The following is a 19,648-nucleotide window of genomic DNA, read 5'->3' as shown; positions in this document are numbered from 1 at the left end:
GAAAAAGAAATATTGACCAGAAATCGGCTGCAATGATGTGTCCTACACATAGGAACTTATTGCAACCAACTACTAGGCGTAACCTGTTACACTATGAAGTGCACAATTCCAACCCGAATGTTTTAACGTATCTCGAAAGTTAGGTGGAAATTAGGTATAGGAATCACTCTTTTGAACTCAGAACAAAATCATTCCACTTATTGCAGGTAAAGTGTTTCACAGAAGACATGCGATTACCAAATTAATTTTAGCCATTTTCAAGTATATTTGACGTGACAGAAAGACGGACAAATCACAAACCAAAAAAAAGCATTGAGTCGATGTTAAGAAGGTTTCATTTAGCGCACGGCATAGCATAGTTTACCTGGAGCCTAGCCGTTAATAATTAATTTAGGACGATAATGCAGTCGCTATATAGCAAAAATTAAGTTTATAGCCACATAGACTATTCTCCAGAATTAAAATTCATTGAAACGTACCGTTTTGAAACCCCACATTGGGCGCCATTTGAAATAATTACGAAAGTAGAGGACAAAAATATGCAACAAAAAAAAACGAAAAAGAAAAATGCGATTGATTTTACAAAGTGTAGTCTTATGGCGTTTTCTCGAATATGTGATGATTGAAAAATAAATCATCCAAACTGCTGATAGTATCCAGCCGATGCAAAGGTTTCACAAATGATGAGTTTCTGAGGGCAAACAGCAGCAGATATTGTCTGGACGGGGAATAATGTCATATCAAATCAATATCAAACGTATTGGCTATGAAAGTATTTGAATTTGTGAAAAGGATTCAATAACAGCTCAGACAATTAGAATTTTAAGAACAGCGGCTTTAACTGTGATTTGTTTTGCAGCAATAGTGAATTCGCTAAAAAAAGCTAACATTAGAGTCAAAATACTACTCCCCGTTACTGTACGCACTCAGGATTGTAATACATACTAAGCGATTATACGTACATTAGTCAACTTCGTCTCTGGTCATGAAACTTACTCCAACTGAATCTTGGGACGGCGACGACCTCATCAACCTCATCAGACTCCCGCTACGTTGTATTAGCCGCGATCTTTTGCTCTATTTCATAAAAAGATTGATTTTGTGTTGTTCCTCTTGTAGTCGCTAGAACAGCACAAATTGTACACACATGTAGTGATAGTTTGCGCTCGACCGAGTTTAAAAATAAACCTCCTACTATGGAATGAATCCAGCTCAAGATGAGTCGGTGTTACTGGTCCACCACGCTCCACTGTCCACGCACAGTGCGTGCATGAATCTCCTCAGTGCATTCATGGCTATAAATTATTTCTTGAAATTGTGCCAAGTCACAAAATGCTGAAAATTACTCGATGATAATCTTCCAGACAACTTTTGCAATTATCATTTCGCTTCTACTTAGTCTTGTAGAATGAAAATGTCGTGGCCGTCATTCAAATTGTAAAGATAAACCGCGAGTGCATCGAAGATGGAGGAGAGCCGCCTCACAAACCAGTGCGACGAGTGAGGCCAACGTAACGCCGACCCACAATCGAAACAGGAAACCAAATATATGCAGATCTAAACTAGTACTTCCGCTGACCACTCTTGCAAATTCTCCATGCAATTTACTGAATTTATCTTTGCGCTACTTCATGAAAGCTGCATCTTCTACTCTACAGACTCCATATGTGTGCAGATAGGCGGCCATCATTATCTTTTCTTCGCTGGCGTATCTTACAACCTTGAATGGATGAGTGGAGATGTCTTAAGTCTAATAAAGAGCATGTTCATTTTGAACTTAATTAATGATACTTCCAGATTGTTGTCATTTGGGACTTAATCTGTCCCACATAGGATTGCAGATGTCGAACATTTTAATTACTCATTCATCTTTTCCACCGTTCAAAGGACATTTCGAACGATTCTCTAGGGTGACATCGTATTGATTAGAAAATGCAAAAAACAAAAAAGACTAACATTAAGAGAATATGCTCGGGATATTATGGATTTCTTTGTTTTATACATTCAGATAATATATAAGACGGTCCGCAACCCGTTTGAGAAAGGATTAGCATTGATTCACTATAATCTAAAAAACCATGCAACACCCAGTCTCAGGGACTCAGAGTGGGTGGGACCTTGCTAGTAGTATTCGTTGTTAATGTATTGCTGTTTTACCTCACTGATATAGTGACCACCCTGTGATATTAAGAATTCACTCAAAGTATTCCCTGCTTGTCATCAAAGGCGATTAATAAAAACAATTTGTAGGCTAGCAACTTTCAAATTTGGAACCTCTCAACTAATGCCTCGAATAAAGAGGTAGTTATCAGTAACGACCTCCGGCTAGTAGTATCAGGACACTATTTGGTTTTTCGAATGTGCGAACGCTCTTCCGTATAGCTATCAAGGTCCTCCAGAACGTCCGCTACACGTTGAAGTTTCTGGTATTAAGTGAGGTTAAATTGTAAAATTCTCTAGAGGACTTCTCTACTTCTTGCGACACTGTGCTATTGTACTCCAGAAGACCAAGCGAGAACAAACGACAATCCGGTATTGGATTAATGCATACGTAAAGGGCGCCTACATTAGCTAGGGGTCGATTTCAGACAGGACATTAACTACGAGTACTACGAGTAAAGGGCTTACGCCCCTCCGATACAGAGAAGGGGACTTTCTATGAACACTTGAATGCAGTGAACATGATAGAAAAATGTCAAGTTAGGCTCTAACAACATCTTGCGGAATCATGTGATAGAGAAACAGAGTCTTGATAGCCAAAACGATAATGGTGACAAAATTGTGAATTTCTATAATTTCCAGCCACCGCTCGTCATTGTTAGTATGTTATTCGACCACAGAGCTTGTCATAAAGTCAGTTGCGCGTCAAATGGACGACCAATCAGATTGACCACATTGCGATTAGCAGTAGGCTTAGGAGAGGTCCTGGCATTAGTTCGAAAGAGATCATCATCTAATGGTCGCTTATCAGCTGTCGTTCCATAGTAGGGTAGCTACCTTCTTGATCGCACGGCGCATACCTTGAATAATCCGCCTTAGAATATTTCGAGCGTTGGGTCGCTATCAAAAAGCTCTTCCTAAGATGCTACTCGTCATCGTTCACGTACGAAAGTAATTAGTGACTCATTGATTGCAATGAGTAGAGGCAGCCTGCCGTCGCAAAGGCAACAGCTAGAATCATCCTGGAACGCACTAAAGGACATGCCGAAAGCTTGATTAACAAAAGGCAGGCCGGTTTTCGCTCCTCTGCAACCACCTGCACTGACCACATTAACACCCTTCAGATTACTTTAAAGTAGTGTTCGGAGTTCAGATCTCCGCTCTTCATGGATTTCAAGAAGGCTTTCGAAAGCATGAAAAGGGAGTATCTCCATTCCGGAGAAACTAATAGCTATTATCAGAGCGGGGCAGAATATGACGTGTTTCGTCTAGACAAAATCTTAGAGCGATTTGATGTCCAAAGTGGAATCCTTATTTTTATCGGTGCTTCTTCATGCTGCCTTGTCCAAAGGGCATGGATGACTTCAATAGCCACGGCATCATTCCTCAATTACATCGACTATGCTGATAGCATCTGCTTGCTCGCTTACAGAGTCACAGACCTTAGTCAAATGGCTATGGATTTGGAAAAAGAGGCAAGTAGAGTCGGACCAACAGAGCCAAGGTTCCCAATCTGACTGGTCATCGTACTAATATTTGCATTAACAGGCGGAATGTTGAGGGTGTCGATCAACTTTTCTATCTGGGAAGCACTATTTGTTCTGACGGTGGCATCGACTTCCCGGAAAGGCCTGGGATAGCTAAGGCGCAACCGGGAACGATGACGTTCAGGTGATGGCCACCAAATAAAACTAACAAGAATTAAAATTAAAACATAGATTAAACTTTCAACCCTAAGCGAGGGGTGAACTCATTAATGGAGAACCTGCATTTAAACTCCTCATACTTCCTCATGCATATGTTCAATAAATGACGAGCCAAGCAGGCCTCTTCCGTTAGTACGCCTGAACCCGTGCTTCAGTTGGTGCCACCTGCAGAGACCAAAAATTTACCCATGAATAAGTCTTTGCCCCCCAAAAAGAATCTTCCTTCGGGCAAAATAATGCCTTCAGGTAAAGCACCTAATGGGAAAGCACCATCAGGCGAGCAAATCATGAACCACATGATGCGGTCAAGACTTAGTCAAACCTAGGCACCTTTTCAACGGAGACGCCACAGTCGTGGCTATTCTGTTGTCCAGGTATTTGGGCATCAAGAGCATACAGGCTGCTGCCTGCATTATCAAGCACTAATCTCACAATGGTCCTAAGGAGTTTTACGGTTCTCTTAGGTTTTAATCCGAGTGAGAAATTTGTTACAAAGTTTACTACCCTCAAAGCTTGTTTCGCCTTTATGATTGTATTATTGGCGTGATTTTTCAAGGATAGGGATTTCGTAATTGTCCTGCCCAGAAATGTTATCTCCGGAACTTGGTTTAGAGGGGACTGATGAACCAAAATTTTACATATCTGTTTACTGGGAGTTTCAGGGTCTTACATCTTTTCACAAAAGGATCAACCTGTTTTTGTAGTAGCCTAGCCACCTAGTCATCTCCTATCCCTATAGCAAAGATGATAAAATCGTCTCCGTATTGGTAAATGTCAGTTGTGTTATTGAGTTTGTAGTGAAACGAGGTTTTATACAGGTTGAAAAGTACCGGGCTTAAAACATTTCCTTGGGGTAAGCCCCTGTTTACCGAGCATGGCCACTCATCCAGCTTCAGCTCCTTGTCTTCCAGAAAACGCAGGGTCCAAGAGTATATGTCAGATGGCACGTTTTTCCCTCTCATAGTTTCGGCAAGAATTAATAGGTCCACTCTTGCATACGCTTTGATAATGTCAAAAGACACCGCTTTCACGACTCTGTCCTTACTCTTGGCTACAAATATTTTCAGCAACAAGTCGTTTAAGCACCTCATGGTCGATTTTCCTTTTCTGTATGCATAGCAATGCTCCACAAGCACGTTTAATGTTATTAAAATCGATTCAATGTCTGTCTGTCTATCGTCTGCCACTCCCGCTTTACTCGGAAACGGCTGAATCGATTGTCACGAAGTTTGGTGACAATATGTGATCTGTGTGCTTTTTTCATGCAGCGAATGGCGCCATTTTATGATAAGCTTGAAAGGGGTTCCCCATACATGTGAAAGGGGTTTACTTTTTTTTCATCAGATGAAAGGGCTCGAATAGTACCTTTCGAAATTGGTGTTATTTTTGATATTGAATAACACACACACACACACCCCAAAAAGTGAAACAGATCTCGTTCTCAGAACCCATCCAACCAGAATATCTGATAAAATCACAGTGATGCATGCATATATGAAACCTGAGCCTCAAAATGCATCCTATTCCGATATCTGCACAAATAAAGTTAATATGATAATAGTATATCACCATGTTTTAGAAACCGAGGTAGACATGTATATGTACATGAATGTGTAATAAAGCTTGCGGGTAGTAAACAACATTTGTGTACCTCTGGTAACCAGGTTTTTAATTTACGTACATGCTTTTGTGCACGGAGTAAAGTGGAAATACGTGAAGATGCGTTAGATCAATTTATCAATGCGGTAATAGCCATTTAGAATGAACACAGTATTTATGTCGTTGATATGCATGTTCATATATGTATCTCAGAGTTTAGAAAAATATTCCGGAATATTTTGTATTCTTAGCTATGAATAGAAAATCGTGCATAGAGAGTTGCTTACATGAGATGAACACAAAACCTTTCACCTGAAGCGCCGAGCCTCCGGAGTTCCGACTTGTTTGTTTCTAGGAAGAAGCGAAATCTTTCCTTGACCATACCGTTAAGAATTTTGGTGAAAGTGTTTATTAAGGAGATAGGTCTGAAGTTCATGGTATTGTTTTTGGGTATTGGAATAATCTTGACTGTCCTCCATTCTTGTGGTGGTTGGAGGGCCTTCCAGGCCCAATTAAGCGCGCTCAGAAAGTATAATTTTATTTCTTTATTCAGCCAGTTTACATGAGAATAAAATATCTTATCATTCCTCACGTGGAACTAATAATGAACAATCGGGTGCGGAGTGTTGGTGAACAGGCACAATGCTGTGTGTATGATGATTCACCAAAATCTTGTATACAAACGTGAGCTGATGACGGGAACATGTCAGGTTTACCGATCTGAACCGCAGGCAGTACTTGATAGCATGTACTGTAATTGGGAAGTCCTAACTTATCGCCCCAACAAATCTGACGTTAACAAGACCATCCCCTATAATAGCAACATTGAACGGAAATATGTGGAGAACTATGAGCCATTGGTTCGGAAATCAAAGAAATTTGGCATCTCGAGCGGGTGGTTGTAGTTCCCATAATATTGTCAGCTACAGGTATTGAACCTAAATCCCTCACGGCTTGTCTTGATGGCGTGGGACTCTCACGCAGTCTGGTTCAAACCATGCAGAAATACCCCATTCTGCATACGAGTTCGAGGTTGCGGGGACCGCCACCGGCACCAGCATCCCTTTATTTTTTAAATAGGCAGGATCGTCCGAGCCTAAATTCTTAGCCCTTAGGGCCAGTATTAGGTAATATCCGGCATCTACCGAGGTTGTGGCAACTCGGAATAATTACCTAGCCAGTGTGACGATTTCCATCTTTCTGTATGCAGCCCCAGTTTGGGGTGACACTGCTGCATGTTTTATTTAACGCACATAAACTGAGTGCGGTCTACAGAAGGACAGCCCTAAGAGTATGTTCCGCTTTGAGGGCGGTCTGAGCTGATGCGGTGTTCATCAACTCGGGAATGATGCTGACCGACATCTTGGCGGACCAGATGGCGAGCATATATAAACGTCAAGCCCATCTCTCCTTTATCGAAGGTGAAAAAGCCGAAAGGGAGAAATCTATACGAAAATGACAAACGCGACGTAACACCTCATAAAAGGGTCGATGGGACACACAGGCTGATCCCTGGCATTGCGAAGTGGTTGGAAACATGGACTCAGCTCACATATCCTCCAGGTTCGCGGAGGAAGCTGGCGGTGAAATCATCGAAAAATTTTGGCTAGAGAATGCTAGCATGTCACGAAAGTTGGGATGCGATGCTAAAAGCAGAAGAGGTCAGGAAGGTGCATAAATGAAAGGAGCTCTAGTTAAAGTCTAGCTGACTCCGCCCCGTGAAATAACACCTAATGGAGGCGGGGTCGAAGTTGGACTGGGTATAGCGGGTACAAATCCCACACACTGAAGTGTCCGTTTTATTTTTCACAAAACCTTACAAAAAATTCAAATCACAGCCATTGTTATCCCGGCTCAGGACTGCCAGCGTTGTTCAGGATATTCACAGTTCGCAATAATATCCATCAAAACTTCTCTACTCTACTTTTCAATGGATGTCAATGGATGTTATTTTGCTAATCAATCCTAAAAACCTCCGTTGTCGTTATACCGTTAAAGTAAATAAATAAATGCTTTACGTTGACCCCGTTAATTTTTTTTTCGTTCATACGCAAAGGAGGTTTCTGCCCGCATTGGGAATTGCTTTTAAATCTGAATAATAAATCTTACCACGTCATCAGCTCATCCTTTGTCAATTATTTTTTCACAGCTTAATCCGGAAACGACACAACCGACAAATTTTTAGGAACTTTACCGAAACGGAAATGACTTCATTCTGAACCGATACTATGTGTCATAGCTTCCTTTCAGAAACTAATTCCATTTTTTCAGTCAGTGAGGCGTTATTTGCGGTGATGGTTTAAATCTTGGCTGTTTTTCTGTGGCGCCATCTGTACTTTTATGGCAATAGCTATTACAGGTTGGCATAATTTAGTTCAGACTTCCGGGAAAATTTGTTTACTGACATGGCAATGCTGTAAACATCTTAAAATTTGATGCGTTAAATGTCAACCAACAGCTGACTGTCCGCATATCATCAACGCCGTCTTGTTAGTGGATTCGAATTATTGGTTGGGAAATCTAGAAATGCCGAAGGTAAGACGCAGCAAGAAACCTCCACCAGACGGCTGGGAGCTCATAGAACCAACCTTGGACGAGCTGGAGCAAAAAATGCGAGAAGGTAAGTATGGAATTCCTGAATTCTATGGGCAATTTCCCCCAAAGTAGTTTGTTGACAAAAGTAGTCATGGAGCCACGATGTTAATGGATTTCTTTCCTTCAGCGGAAACCGAACCGCACGAGGGGAAACGGATAAATGAGTCACTCTGGCCGATATTCAAGATACACCACCAGAAGTCGCGCTACATCTACGACCTGTTCTACAGGCGGAAAGCCATCAGTCGGGAGCTGTACGAGTACTGCGTCAAGGAGAAGATCGCCGATGCCAACCTCATTGCAAAGTGGAAGAAGTCCGGCTACGAGAACCTGTGCTGCCTGCGCTGCATTCAGACACGAGACACGAATTTCGGCACCAACTGCATTTGTCGAGTTCCCAAGTCGAAACTGGAGGAAGGACGAGTGGTCGAGTGCGTCCACTGCGGGTGTCGTGGATGTTCCGGTTGAAAGTTGCTAAATAATTTGATTTTGGACTTTTTTATTTCATTTTTAAGTAAAATATTTGTATGTAGCAATAAACCTTCTGAATTTTAAACAAAGTTTTGCGTCTGTTTTTTGGTATCGAACAATGCTCGACATTGCCGACTGCGGCGCTTGATGATGTTCATAATTTACGTTTCCTCTTGTCCCCACCGCCGCAGGTAGCAGTTTGTCAAAAGGTTTTCTGTTCTAGTCATATTAGATGCACGCTTAAAAGTGCTTCAAATCGAATCTACGAAAGAAGCTAACGATTCCGGTTTTATTAGCTTAACTTTCATTGGCTTTGGAGTACGGATCGGTTGCTACTTTTTTTCAAGAACGTACAACCTAAATAGGAATTCTGGGGTTAGTTTGGAGGCCCTCGAGAAAACGCGAAGCGTGGGTAATGCGATTTTCGTGGATGGGAATATGGATACCAATATCAGCATCACGTCTTGAAAAAATCTGCAAATCAGCGCAGAGCAATTGCGTATTTGTCGAACATTCAAGATATGCCATGAACATGTATTTCGTACCACGGTATCTGGAATTCAGTTTTGCTCACTGTATGTCTATGGTTGCCATAGCCCCTTTGTCGGGGACACTGCGTCAACCATACCCACGCATCCTTTAGCTTATACTTTTCTTCTAGCTCTGACGTGTAGCTCTGACGATCCACTTGTCAGTCATCTGCAATAGCTTCATGCGAATGAAAAATAGCCAAAAGACCATCCTGTGTGGCCGGAGACAGCCAACAAAAAAAGATGGCGAAATTGACGGTGGAGTTCGGCCGCAAATATTGAAGCTCCATCGAAGTGTTTCGCCGACACACGCTAGCCACATGTCAGCTTAACATTGAAAAAAAATAAGTCGGGAAACCGGAAGTTGGGCGCTTCAGGTATGAAAGGTTTTGTTTGTTTCTTGTGTGAGTATATTTGAGTGTAGAACTATCCCATTTGTACGCAGCATTTAGCATATCAGATTTAGTACGTCGGGTTGTAAATTTACACGGTAAGGCAACTTTGAGCTACTGTAACTTTGTTACTAATAGTATGATTTCGATCAAACTTGGAGATGATATGCTTCATATTATATTTTATACTACTGCCAACTTTTATAACTCTGACATATACTTAAGGGGGGTTTTACTAAATTTTCCCAAAAGTACGATAATATACTAATTAAGTTAATATAATTTGAACAGATACCGATATGGAGAGTATTTTGAGGCCTGGGTACCGTATAGAGGCAGCTTCATGATTTTTTTCAGATTTTTCCGTTGAGTAGTTTCTGAGAATGGCTCCGTTAAAGAAATCATCACTTTGCACCCCTCCCACTCCCTGCCTTTTTAACAAATCTCAAAACTTCAAAGCTTCGAAAAGTACTAATCGCGACCTTTCATTTGATACCCCACATGACTATATCCGGTGAAAAAAAATTTTACACCTCCCATTTACATGTATGGGGATCCCCCTAAATCTCAACATAGGACGATATTACTCACTGCATGTCTGGGGGTCAACAGTTCCCACATTCTCACCAAATTTCTTGTCAATCGGTATAGCCGTTTCTGAGAAAAATGCCTGTGACAGGCAGACAGACAGACATTGAACCGATTTTAATAAGGTTTTCTTTTACACAAAACCTTAAAAATGGAACCGGACACCTCCCACAGGTAAACGGATTAGCCTCCATAAATTCCAGTGTTCAAAGCGTCTAAAGGGTAAATCGTTATGTATAATTTCTCAGAGGCAACAAACAAGTTCAGCACCTTTACTAAGTAATCTTAAGAACTAGAATTAAGTCAACCTTCACTAACATTCAGAAAGGGGAAATGTACCCACAGGGTAAAACCTTATTAGAATCGATCCAATGTCTGCCTGTCACACGCGATTTATTCGGAAACGGCTGAGGGGATGTAGATTTTTTTCACAGAATATAGTTATATGGTTGATACCCCAGTGCTTGGTTAGCACTTTTCGAAATTGATCATTTTTGATATTGGGTAAAACGTAGGGGAGTAATGGTTCAAAATGAATACCCCGAAAAGTGTAACCAGTCTCGTTCTCAGAGCCTACCCAATTGAAAAATCTGAAAAAAACCACAATAGTGCACCTATACAAAATCTAGGCCTCAAAATACCTCCCATTCGAATATCTGCTCAAATAAAGTTAATAATAGCATCATCATCATCATAAACGGAGCAACAACCGGTATCCACTCTAGGCCTGCGTCGATGTCAACCAATTCGATATCCCTAAAAGCTGTCTGGCGTATCGCGCCATCACTCCATCTCAGGCAGCGACTGCCTCGTCTTCTTTTTCTTCCATAAATATTGCCCTTATATACTCGGTCTCAAAGTTATAGTCTCCTATCTTTATTGTTTTCGTTTGACCAAAGCGATTCCATGTTGTTCGTTCTTTGGGTTTTGGTGCTGACGGTGCCACCATGTACTTCGTCTCGCTTTCATTAAGTAAATAGAAGACGATCTGGGTGAAGGCAGACTGTACATCTCGGGTTGTTCTTCCCATAATGTCAATATCATCAGCGCAGGCATTTACGTCTGCATCGCGAATCACTTTCTCCAGGGCCAGGTTGAAGAGGACGCATGATAGGGCATGTCCTGTCTTAGACCGTTGTTGATTATGAATGGTCTCGAAAGTGATCCTGTTGCTTTTATCGGATAGCGGAAAATATCTGATAGATGGTATTTAGGAACGTGATACCTCTATAATTGCTGCACTGTGTCATATCCCCCTTTTTATGTATGGGACAGACAGCCTCGTTTCCAGTCGTCAGGCATTGATTCGCTGCCCCATACCTTGAGCACCAGTTGATGAACCACTTGGTGTAGTTGGTCGCCTCCATATTTAATCAATTCGGCTGTCATTCCATCAGCTCCTGGCGACATATGGTTTTTAAGCCGTGCCTGGTGCGGTTTCTCCCTGTACTTCTCGAGTTCACAGACCTGTTGGTTCTCCCAGGCTTTCTACTTCCGTCTGTGAAGTCGCTTCTCCGTTCGACGGAGTTCTTGGTAGGCCTGTGCGCGTGCCCGCGTTCTTTGAGAATGCAACATTACTCGGTATGCAGCATTCTTCCGTTCCGTTGCTAGCTTACTTTCATCGTCAAACCAGCATTCCGACTTTTCTTGCGGCCGGGACCAAGTATGTTTGTGGCCGTATCAATGATAACGTTCTTTAGGTGGTTGTGAAGAACATTTGTTGATGCTTCATCTCCCGGACCTCTGTTAGCTACAGTTATTGCGGCATTCATTTCCCGATTATATGTATTACGGAGGGCAGTGTTGTGAATGGCTTCAGTATTCATTCTCACCTGATTGTCAGAGGGGATTCTAGGTGGTGTTGTTATTCGAGCTCGGAGCACCATGCCAACGAGATAGTGATCCGAGTCTATATTGGCCCCCCTATATATTCTAACATTCATCAAGGCTGAAAGGTGGCGGCGTTCAATCAGATCGTGATCAATTTGATTGAAAGTGGTCCCGTCTGGAGGGACCACGGTTGTTTGTGGACCGGTTTCTGCGCAAACCAGGTACTTCCAATAACTATTTCATGCGATACTGCTAACTGAATATTCCGCAGTCCGTTATCATTGCTATCCATATGTGAACTATGGGAGTCGACGTACCATCTGAATACGGACTCCGTTCCTACTTGACTGTTGAAATCTCCAAGTATGATTTTGATATCAGTATGAGGGTATGATTTTGATATCATACTTGGGACAGAAGGTATCCTTCTCCGACTCTACAGTCTCCTCCGTAGGGACGTGAACATTTATGAGGCTTATATTTTTAAATTTGCCTCGCAAACGCAGAGTGCATAGTCTTTCGATTATATTTTCAAAGTCGATAACAGCAGGTTTCATTTGACTAAGAAACCTATGCGGAGCATATAGTTTACTGGATTGCCACTATAATATATGGTGTAGTGATTCTTCTCCAGGAAACCATCCTGTCCAATGCATCTCCTGCAACACTCTTACAGCCTTATATTGGGACAGGGTATCGGCTAGCTGCTCATCAGCTTTATCTCTGTACAGGGAGTGCACGTTCCATGAGAAAATGGGCAAATCATTATTCCGTTGTCGTTGCCGGGTGCGTCGTTGTGTAGTCCGTCCAGTCCGAGGCTCCTGTTGTGGCTTCGTAACAAGTTATTTTCCGTGTAGGGCTGTCATCCCTACCCAACCCACAAACTGGAGGACCAGTTGGAACAATTTGTCCCGTTTTTAGGCGCGGGAAACTCGCCTTCATTCTTCTCCGTCTGCGGCTTTTCGTTAAGAAAGAGCTCCCAGTGGTCATCACGTAGAGGTGGAGATAGGGTTTGGTAGTAGAGCTGTTGGTATTGGTTCAGCAGGCGTTTCCAAGGTTTTATGCTCAATCGTGGGTACTAATCTACGTTTCGCACTGGGACCTATACTACCCTTTGACCACCACCACAATAATAGTATGTTACTATATTTTAAGAATTTACGTGAAAACCCACCTCACCTTCATTCTAGAATAACAAAATTTGATGCTGTTATAATTAATAGTATAATACACAATTTTTGAAAGGAAGGATATCCAATTAATAAAGCTGTAGAAGGGCGAAGTTTTGTATTTCACATGCATTTACTGCAATCTAAGACGTGTATGACGTTATCATCAAAAAAAGTAAAGTCATATGAACGGCGGAGTTGGGTATATCAGGGAATAGTTTCAACGTACCTACCCTACCTACCTTCTCGCATAAGATGAACCCAAAACCTTTATACCCAAAGCGTTCTGCTTCCCGAATTTCGCCTTCTTTTTTCTGATGCTTGGATAACCCCGATAACTCGCTTGCCTTTATGTTATACAGGCTCGCAATGTGGGGTTCGTCTGAACACTTTGATCCCTCATGTGCCATTAACAAAACTTCATATTTCATTTACCGATTCGTAGATCCGCACCAGAACCTGAACCTAGATTCAATTTAATCTTCGATTGATGATATGAACTTTTCAGTGAGTAGCGGGGAAGGGTGTTCCCCATCACTACTCCCGAAGTAATTTTGTAGAATCTATCCCGAAACGTAAAATAGTTTTTTTTTCATGCAGAATCGAGCGGAATAATGCCTAAACTATGGTTGAGGTATGTAGACGACGATATCGACATGGTCATCTCCTCTATAAACAAGATTCATCATAAAATCGAGTTTACACGAGAGGTAAAAAAGGATGGGGCTCTATCCTTGCTAGATCTAAATATCGTCAGCTCTAGCGGGAAATATAGCGTAAACCTGCAGCAACGCAGAGAACGATACAAGCCACTTCACACCATACATTTTTCCAAAAATTGGCTGCCTGATCACATACCCTTTTTCGAAATATGGTTTCAATAAGGAACGACAGCATATTATTGACACCGCTATCAAGAGTGGGTATAATCCTAAGACTATTGAAAAATTGATCGGAAGGAAAATCAAGCAACACAATAGGCATGCCTATACAACACTATTTTCGGAGCAGAAGGAGGCAGCCACCAGACGGATAAGTATCCCGTATTCCTACCTATTTAACAACATCAGGAATTGGATAAATAAGTTTCAATTGGAAGTCGTAAGTCCCCTCGATCGTCCACCTTGCGTCAAGGACCCGTTGGCAGCGGAGGAAACAAGCGGGATCTACCGAATAACGTGCAGTGACTGTAATAACCAACAACCAATGTGCGAGGCCAGATAAAAGCAGGGGGTCACTCTCAAGACCATTCGACATAAACAACGGTCCACGACAAGGGATGGATGATGCCTCTTTAACCTGACCCTCGAGAAAGTGATCCGTGATGCTGAGGTAAATGCAAGAGGTGCGATCCTTTTTAAGTCCACCCAACTACTGGTCTATGCTGACGATATCGACATCATGGGAAGAACCACCCGAGACGTACAAACTGCCTTCATCCAGATCGAGTAGGCGGCACGAGATCTTGGGGTGCACATCAATGAAGACAAGACAAAGTATATGGTGGCAATGTCAGCACCGAAAAAAAGGAAGAATAAGTATAGGAGAAAACAACTTTGAGACCGTTAATAATTTCTCCTATGTAGGGTCGAGAATCACTGCCGATACCAGCTACGATGATGAAATCCGCGTACTGTTGTTGTCAGCCAACAGAGCCTATTTCAGCTTACAAAAACTGTTCCGCTCGAAACGTCTCACCATAGGGTTAAAGCTCTTACTGTACAAGACAATGATCTTGCCAGTCCTCGTGTATTCCTCGAAGACTTGGGTTCTTAACAAGAAGAATTACCAACTCTTGGCCGTGTTCGGGAGAAGAATCCTCCGAAGAATTTTTGGCCCCCTACATGAGGATGGACGATTCCATAACCTACATAACAACGAAATCTATGAGCGATGCCATGACCGTCTGGTTGTGGATAAAATCCAGATCAATAGGTTACTGTGGACGGGTCACTTAATCCGTACGGATGAGGATGATCCCACCCGGAAAGTCTATAAGGGCAATATCTATGGTAGAAAAAGAAGACTAGGCAGACCCTGCCTAAGATGGAGCGATGGCGAAGGTCAGGACGCCAGACAGCTTTTAGGGATATCGAATTGGTGGACCTCGGCGCAAAACCGGGATGTCTGGAGTTCCTTATTAGGTCAGGCTTAGACCGGATACCGGTTGTTGCGCCATTGGTGATGATGACTGTAATAAAATATACATAGGACAGACTAAACGCCTGATAAGGACTAGATTTAATGAACACATCAAGGAAGCGGTATGTAGTGTTCAGAAACAAAAGTCGTGCATAAGATCATCAGTGCCAGACATAGTCGAAAACCTCGAGCTCTTGCGTCATATAAACCCAACGACAACGTTGAACCCTTTGGAAAGTCTATAAATTTTGAGAGAAGACGCGACGCGGTTATTTAACGCAGATTTGGGTAATTGCCCTCCAAAATAAATAAGACTCGCCGCGGTAATTAACAATCTACAATTAACAATTTACAATTAACAGCCTAATAATTAAAAAAAAAATTTTAAAAGTAATTTAAGTAATTATTGATTAAGTATAAAAGAACCGTTTAATGGCAATTGTTTTTAGTAGCTTTGTACTGATGAAGGGGCTAAGTTGCTCCCGAAATATATATCTACACTGAAAAATAAAATTGCAGTTTGGAGGAAGCTACTGGTTTATCAATTTTGGACTAGACTAGAAATAACAGACAATATCTAATCTCTCATATTTTGAGCCCTATCTCCCCAATGCTACAGCCAATATAACAAATAAGATAATTTTCAAAAAGTAATGATCGATCCTTTTTATTTGATACCCCATATGACCATATTCTGTGAAAAAAAAATTTACACCCACCTTTAGTATATATGAGGAGCCCCCTCGAACTCAACAGAAAGTAGCGCCAATTACTATATTTAAAGGGATTCACAGACCACACCTTCACACCGAGTTTCATGACAATTGGTTCTACCGTTTTGGAGCAAATCGAAACAGGTAGACAAACAGACAGACATTGAATCGATTTTAATAATGTTTTGTTTCACACAAAACCTTAAAAAAGCTGATCCTGTCTTGGGAAATCGAATACAATCGCGCGATTGACTTAGCGGCACAACATAATCGCCAAGTCGATTTTCTCCGATCTTATTTTTCAAGCAAGGACTAGGCGAAGAAATCCATCCATCTACTCGTATATAAAACGAAAGAGCGGGTTGACAACGACGGGCGCAGAATGCGTATTTCGGCATTAAAGTCGTTAGGCCATCTTATTTCTTGCAGTACTATTAAGACGCCGGTACTATACGTGAACAAACATAATGCTATATGTAAGGTGATTCATCAAAATCTCGTATATAAGCATGGGCTGATCACGGGAGCAAGTCCGGTTTACTAATACGATTCGCAGGCAGTACTAGATGGTTCTGTGTACAGCAAATATGATATTAGTACCGGTAAGCTCTAACTGATCGCCATACATCACAACAAGCCTGACGTGTTGTTAGTTGACAAGACGCTCCGCGATGTTATTAATGTCCCATCTCCCATAATACCACCATTGAACGGAAATACGTGGAAGAGAAGGTGAACTATGAACTACTGGCTCGGGAAATCGAAGAAATTTAGCGTCTTGAGTGCGCTGTTGTATTATAGTTTCCATAATATTGTCAGCACAATAGCTGCTGCCTAAATTACTTGCGTGTTCAAACGTTCGTTCGTTGCTGCGGGGAGTTCTTGAAGTATTCTCCTACTAAACTACCATCCACCACCAAAGACCTATATTTTTGAAGTATATAGGTAGGATCGTCCGTGCCAAGTGATTAATTTTACTTATTTTTAAAATAACCTATCAATTGATCGCCTTCCCCTAAATTCAAGAACCCAGTTTCATTTGCACAATTCCGCAAATGGTGAAACCGAAAATTTACCGAACTAATCATTTGTTGACCTTCATAAACTTGCTCATATTATATATTATTGGATGCAGGCAGGCAATTGATCGTTGCTGAGAAGAATTTGCAATAGGGTGTAGTTATTGTTTTCGCTGAGCCGACGTGTCGCCAAAAACTTTATTTGTTTGGGATCAATGCGATTGATCAGGTATGCAAGACGATATCGAAAGCTTTAGCAGAATCGATATAGCAACTAAAGAGGTTTCTATGGCCTCTGGTTGATTGTCTTACAACTACCGAGTCGATAATGAGTTGCTCTTTGGAACCCATTGAATCGACTCGGCACCCCTTCTGCTCCTCGGACAGAATGTGTGTCCTTTTTAGGGATCTCCGCATCTCCGCAGTGAAGAAAGGTGGAAATTCCTCCGGCCGACTCATGACCTGATTTATGCTGTGTGCCAACTGACCATGTATACGGGTGAACTTTTGGACCACAAATTCTGCACCAGATCCAGACCTGGGCCCCTCCAATTTTTCGAGCCAATTATGTTTCGCGGAACCTCCTCTTCGGTAACATCCGTAAAATTCATGCCCGACAAAGTGGCATGGCGAGTGCCTTTGGCGATATTTCACTCAGCATACTCAGCACTTTGGGCGGGTAATCCCCAAAGTCCACCACAATGTTCTTTCGCTTCAGCTAACGAAAACTGCACTGTCTGGAAACTCTGTTAGGATCTTAAAAACTCTGCTAGTTCCTTGCGTAAGCTGCATTCTGGGCACGTCTGGAGTGACTTTCACCATACCGTCGTAACCGACTGCATTCGACAGAAAGTTTCTGCTTTAGTGTGTCCAGAATATGTCTCACTGGGAATGGCACAGTTCAATGGTGGATCTCTTCGGTCACTCAGACCAATCACGCGAAAGCGAATCTTTGACTGTGCAATCTGACAGCTGTACCTGCACCACAATACACAAGTAATTGTAGTTGCAGCGCCACGTATCAGCAGATAGTCGAGATGCAATCTTATCATTGGTTTGAAATAGAATTCTCGGAGTTACTGGTGATGCATAGAACCTGGGAATACCTGGTCTATGCAAAGGATCCATTTCCAAAAATTCAATACACGTTCTTTGGAATTCGTTCCGGACCTCAGCGGAGACTTCAGGCGGACGATGAAGAAGAGTGCTTCGGTGAGTACTGAAACTGTTGTCTGCAGTGCTGCGTGGTGTTGTTGATGTGATCATCGTGGCGCCAAGACGTCGTACCTGCCACGATTAACGGTTTCGACTCCGTGCTGTTTATTACGGAGCCCAACCCAGTCACCAATTTAGACGAGTTCCGCCGGTTATCCGAACCGGAGCTCAAGTTTCTCCTTCGCCTCATTTTTGGTAGTGCATTTTTTACCTAACAGCTAGCTTCCTCAGTGCGTACAAGACTGCAAAGTTCCTGCACTTTCCTCACCTACTCCCTGAGACGCTGCGGTGGCATACAGCCATTCAGGCTGAAGCTATCCATCCCTCCTCCTTTTACAACTGGGCTTGGGACCGGCTACTTTTATTATTATTATTATACATATGTGATATAGTTGCTCATTGTCTGCCATCGCATTTCTTGTAATATGGTAACATTAGCCTTATATTAGGAACGAGTATCTCCTAGCTACTGCGGACACTCATGACCTTGTACTTATAAGTACATGGTCCATCAAACATTTTATAGAGGGAACAGTAGAACGTAAATCGACTATATTCTCATAAGACGCCGACAATTTACCGCCGTCACTAATTGCAAAGCCGTTCCTTGTGAGACCATTGCACCTCAGCATCGGTCTTTGATTATCGTCTTGCGAATCAAGCCACCGATAAAACAGCAAGAGGAACGTGCATTAAATGATGGCGATTTCGTGAGAAAAAAGAAGAAATGATCTCACTTACCCGATTACCAATTATTAAGAATATGGATGAATCGTGGAACCAAATAAAAGACACAATCGACAAAGCAACCTACGCAAACTTCGGGGTCACTAAGTCAGGTAAGTGGTTCATCAACTGAGATGTTGATGATGATATTGAAGTGAAAGTCCGTGAAAAGAAACGCCTCTACCAACGATAAAACGCTGGCCAATTGGCAAATTTACAAGAATGCCAACCGCCAGCAAAAAAAAGCGATTGCTGTCATCCGAGCGGACCATTACAAATATCTTTATGATAAGAGAGATCAGTATCGACTTTTCAAAAGCCGGCACGAACGCACATTGGATATCGAAAATTTCTGTTGCGTTAATGAAAAGAACGGTACTTTGCTACCGACCGTCGAGCCGCGACGCATAAAAGAATTTGCTCAACCTCCACCTCACAAACACTCCCGACATTTGGAACAATTCCACCTGTCAGCGCAATTGAAGTCCAAGAAGCGATAAATCGAATGAAATGACTTACGGAAAGCGAAGAACTGGGACCCAACACTGTTGCTCAGTAAATTTTTCAATCGGGTTATTCAGGGAGGTAGAACACTGTCTGACTGGCAAGAAAGTACCACAATTCCAATATGGAAAAAGAAAAGTAATCCTGCAGAATGTTTAAGTTACCGTTTGATCCGGTTACTTTTATATACCATGAAGAGTTTGAACGCATTTTTGGCAACCGTATTCGCGAAATTGTTGGATTTGTCAAGAACTACGGAGCTACTGACGTAATACACGCCGCGCGGTTA

At 42.1% G+C, this 19,648-nt stretch overlaps 1 protein-coding gene across 1 annotated transcript; it reads left to right on the top strand.

Moving 5' to 3' along the window:
* Positions 1–7,896: 7,896 nt before the first annotated feature.
* LOC119651490 (protein BUD31 homolog) lies at positions 7,897–8,620 on the top strand. Its single transcript, XM_038055104.1, has 2 exons — positions 7,897–8,085; positions 8,188–8,620. Exons 1-2 carry the CDS (start codon positions 7,992–7,994, stop codon positions 8,526–8,528), a joined length of 435 nt encoding a protein of 144 aa, XP_037911032.1. The 5' UTR covers positions 7,897–7,991; the 3' UTR covers positions 8,529–8,620.
* Positions 8,621–19,648: the final 11,028 nt, after the last annotated feature.

Source organism: Hermetia illucens, chromosome 3 (genome assembly GCF_905115235.1).
Source record: "Hermetia illucens chromosome 3, iHerIll2.2.curated.20191125, whole genome shotgun sequence".
NCBI lineage: Eukaryota > Metazoa > Arthropoda > Insecta > Diptera > Stratiomyidae > Hermetia > Hermetia illucens.
Note: the sequence above shows the minus strand (reverse complement) of the source record. Positions and strands in the feature narration are given on the sequence as shown.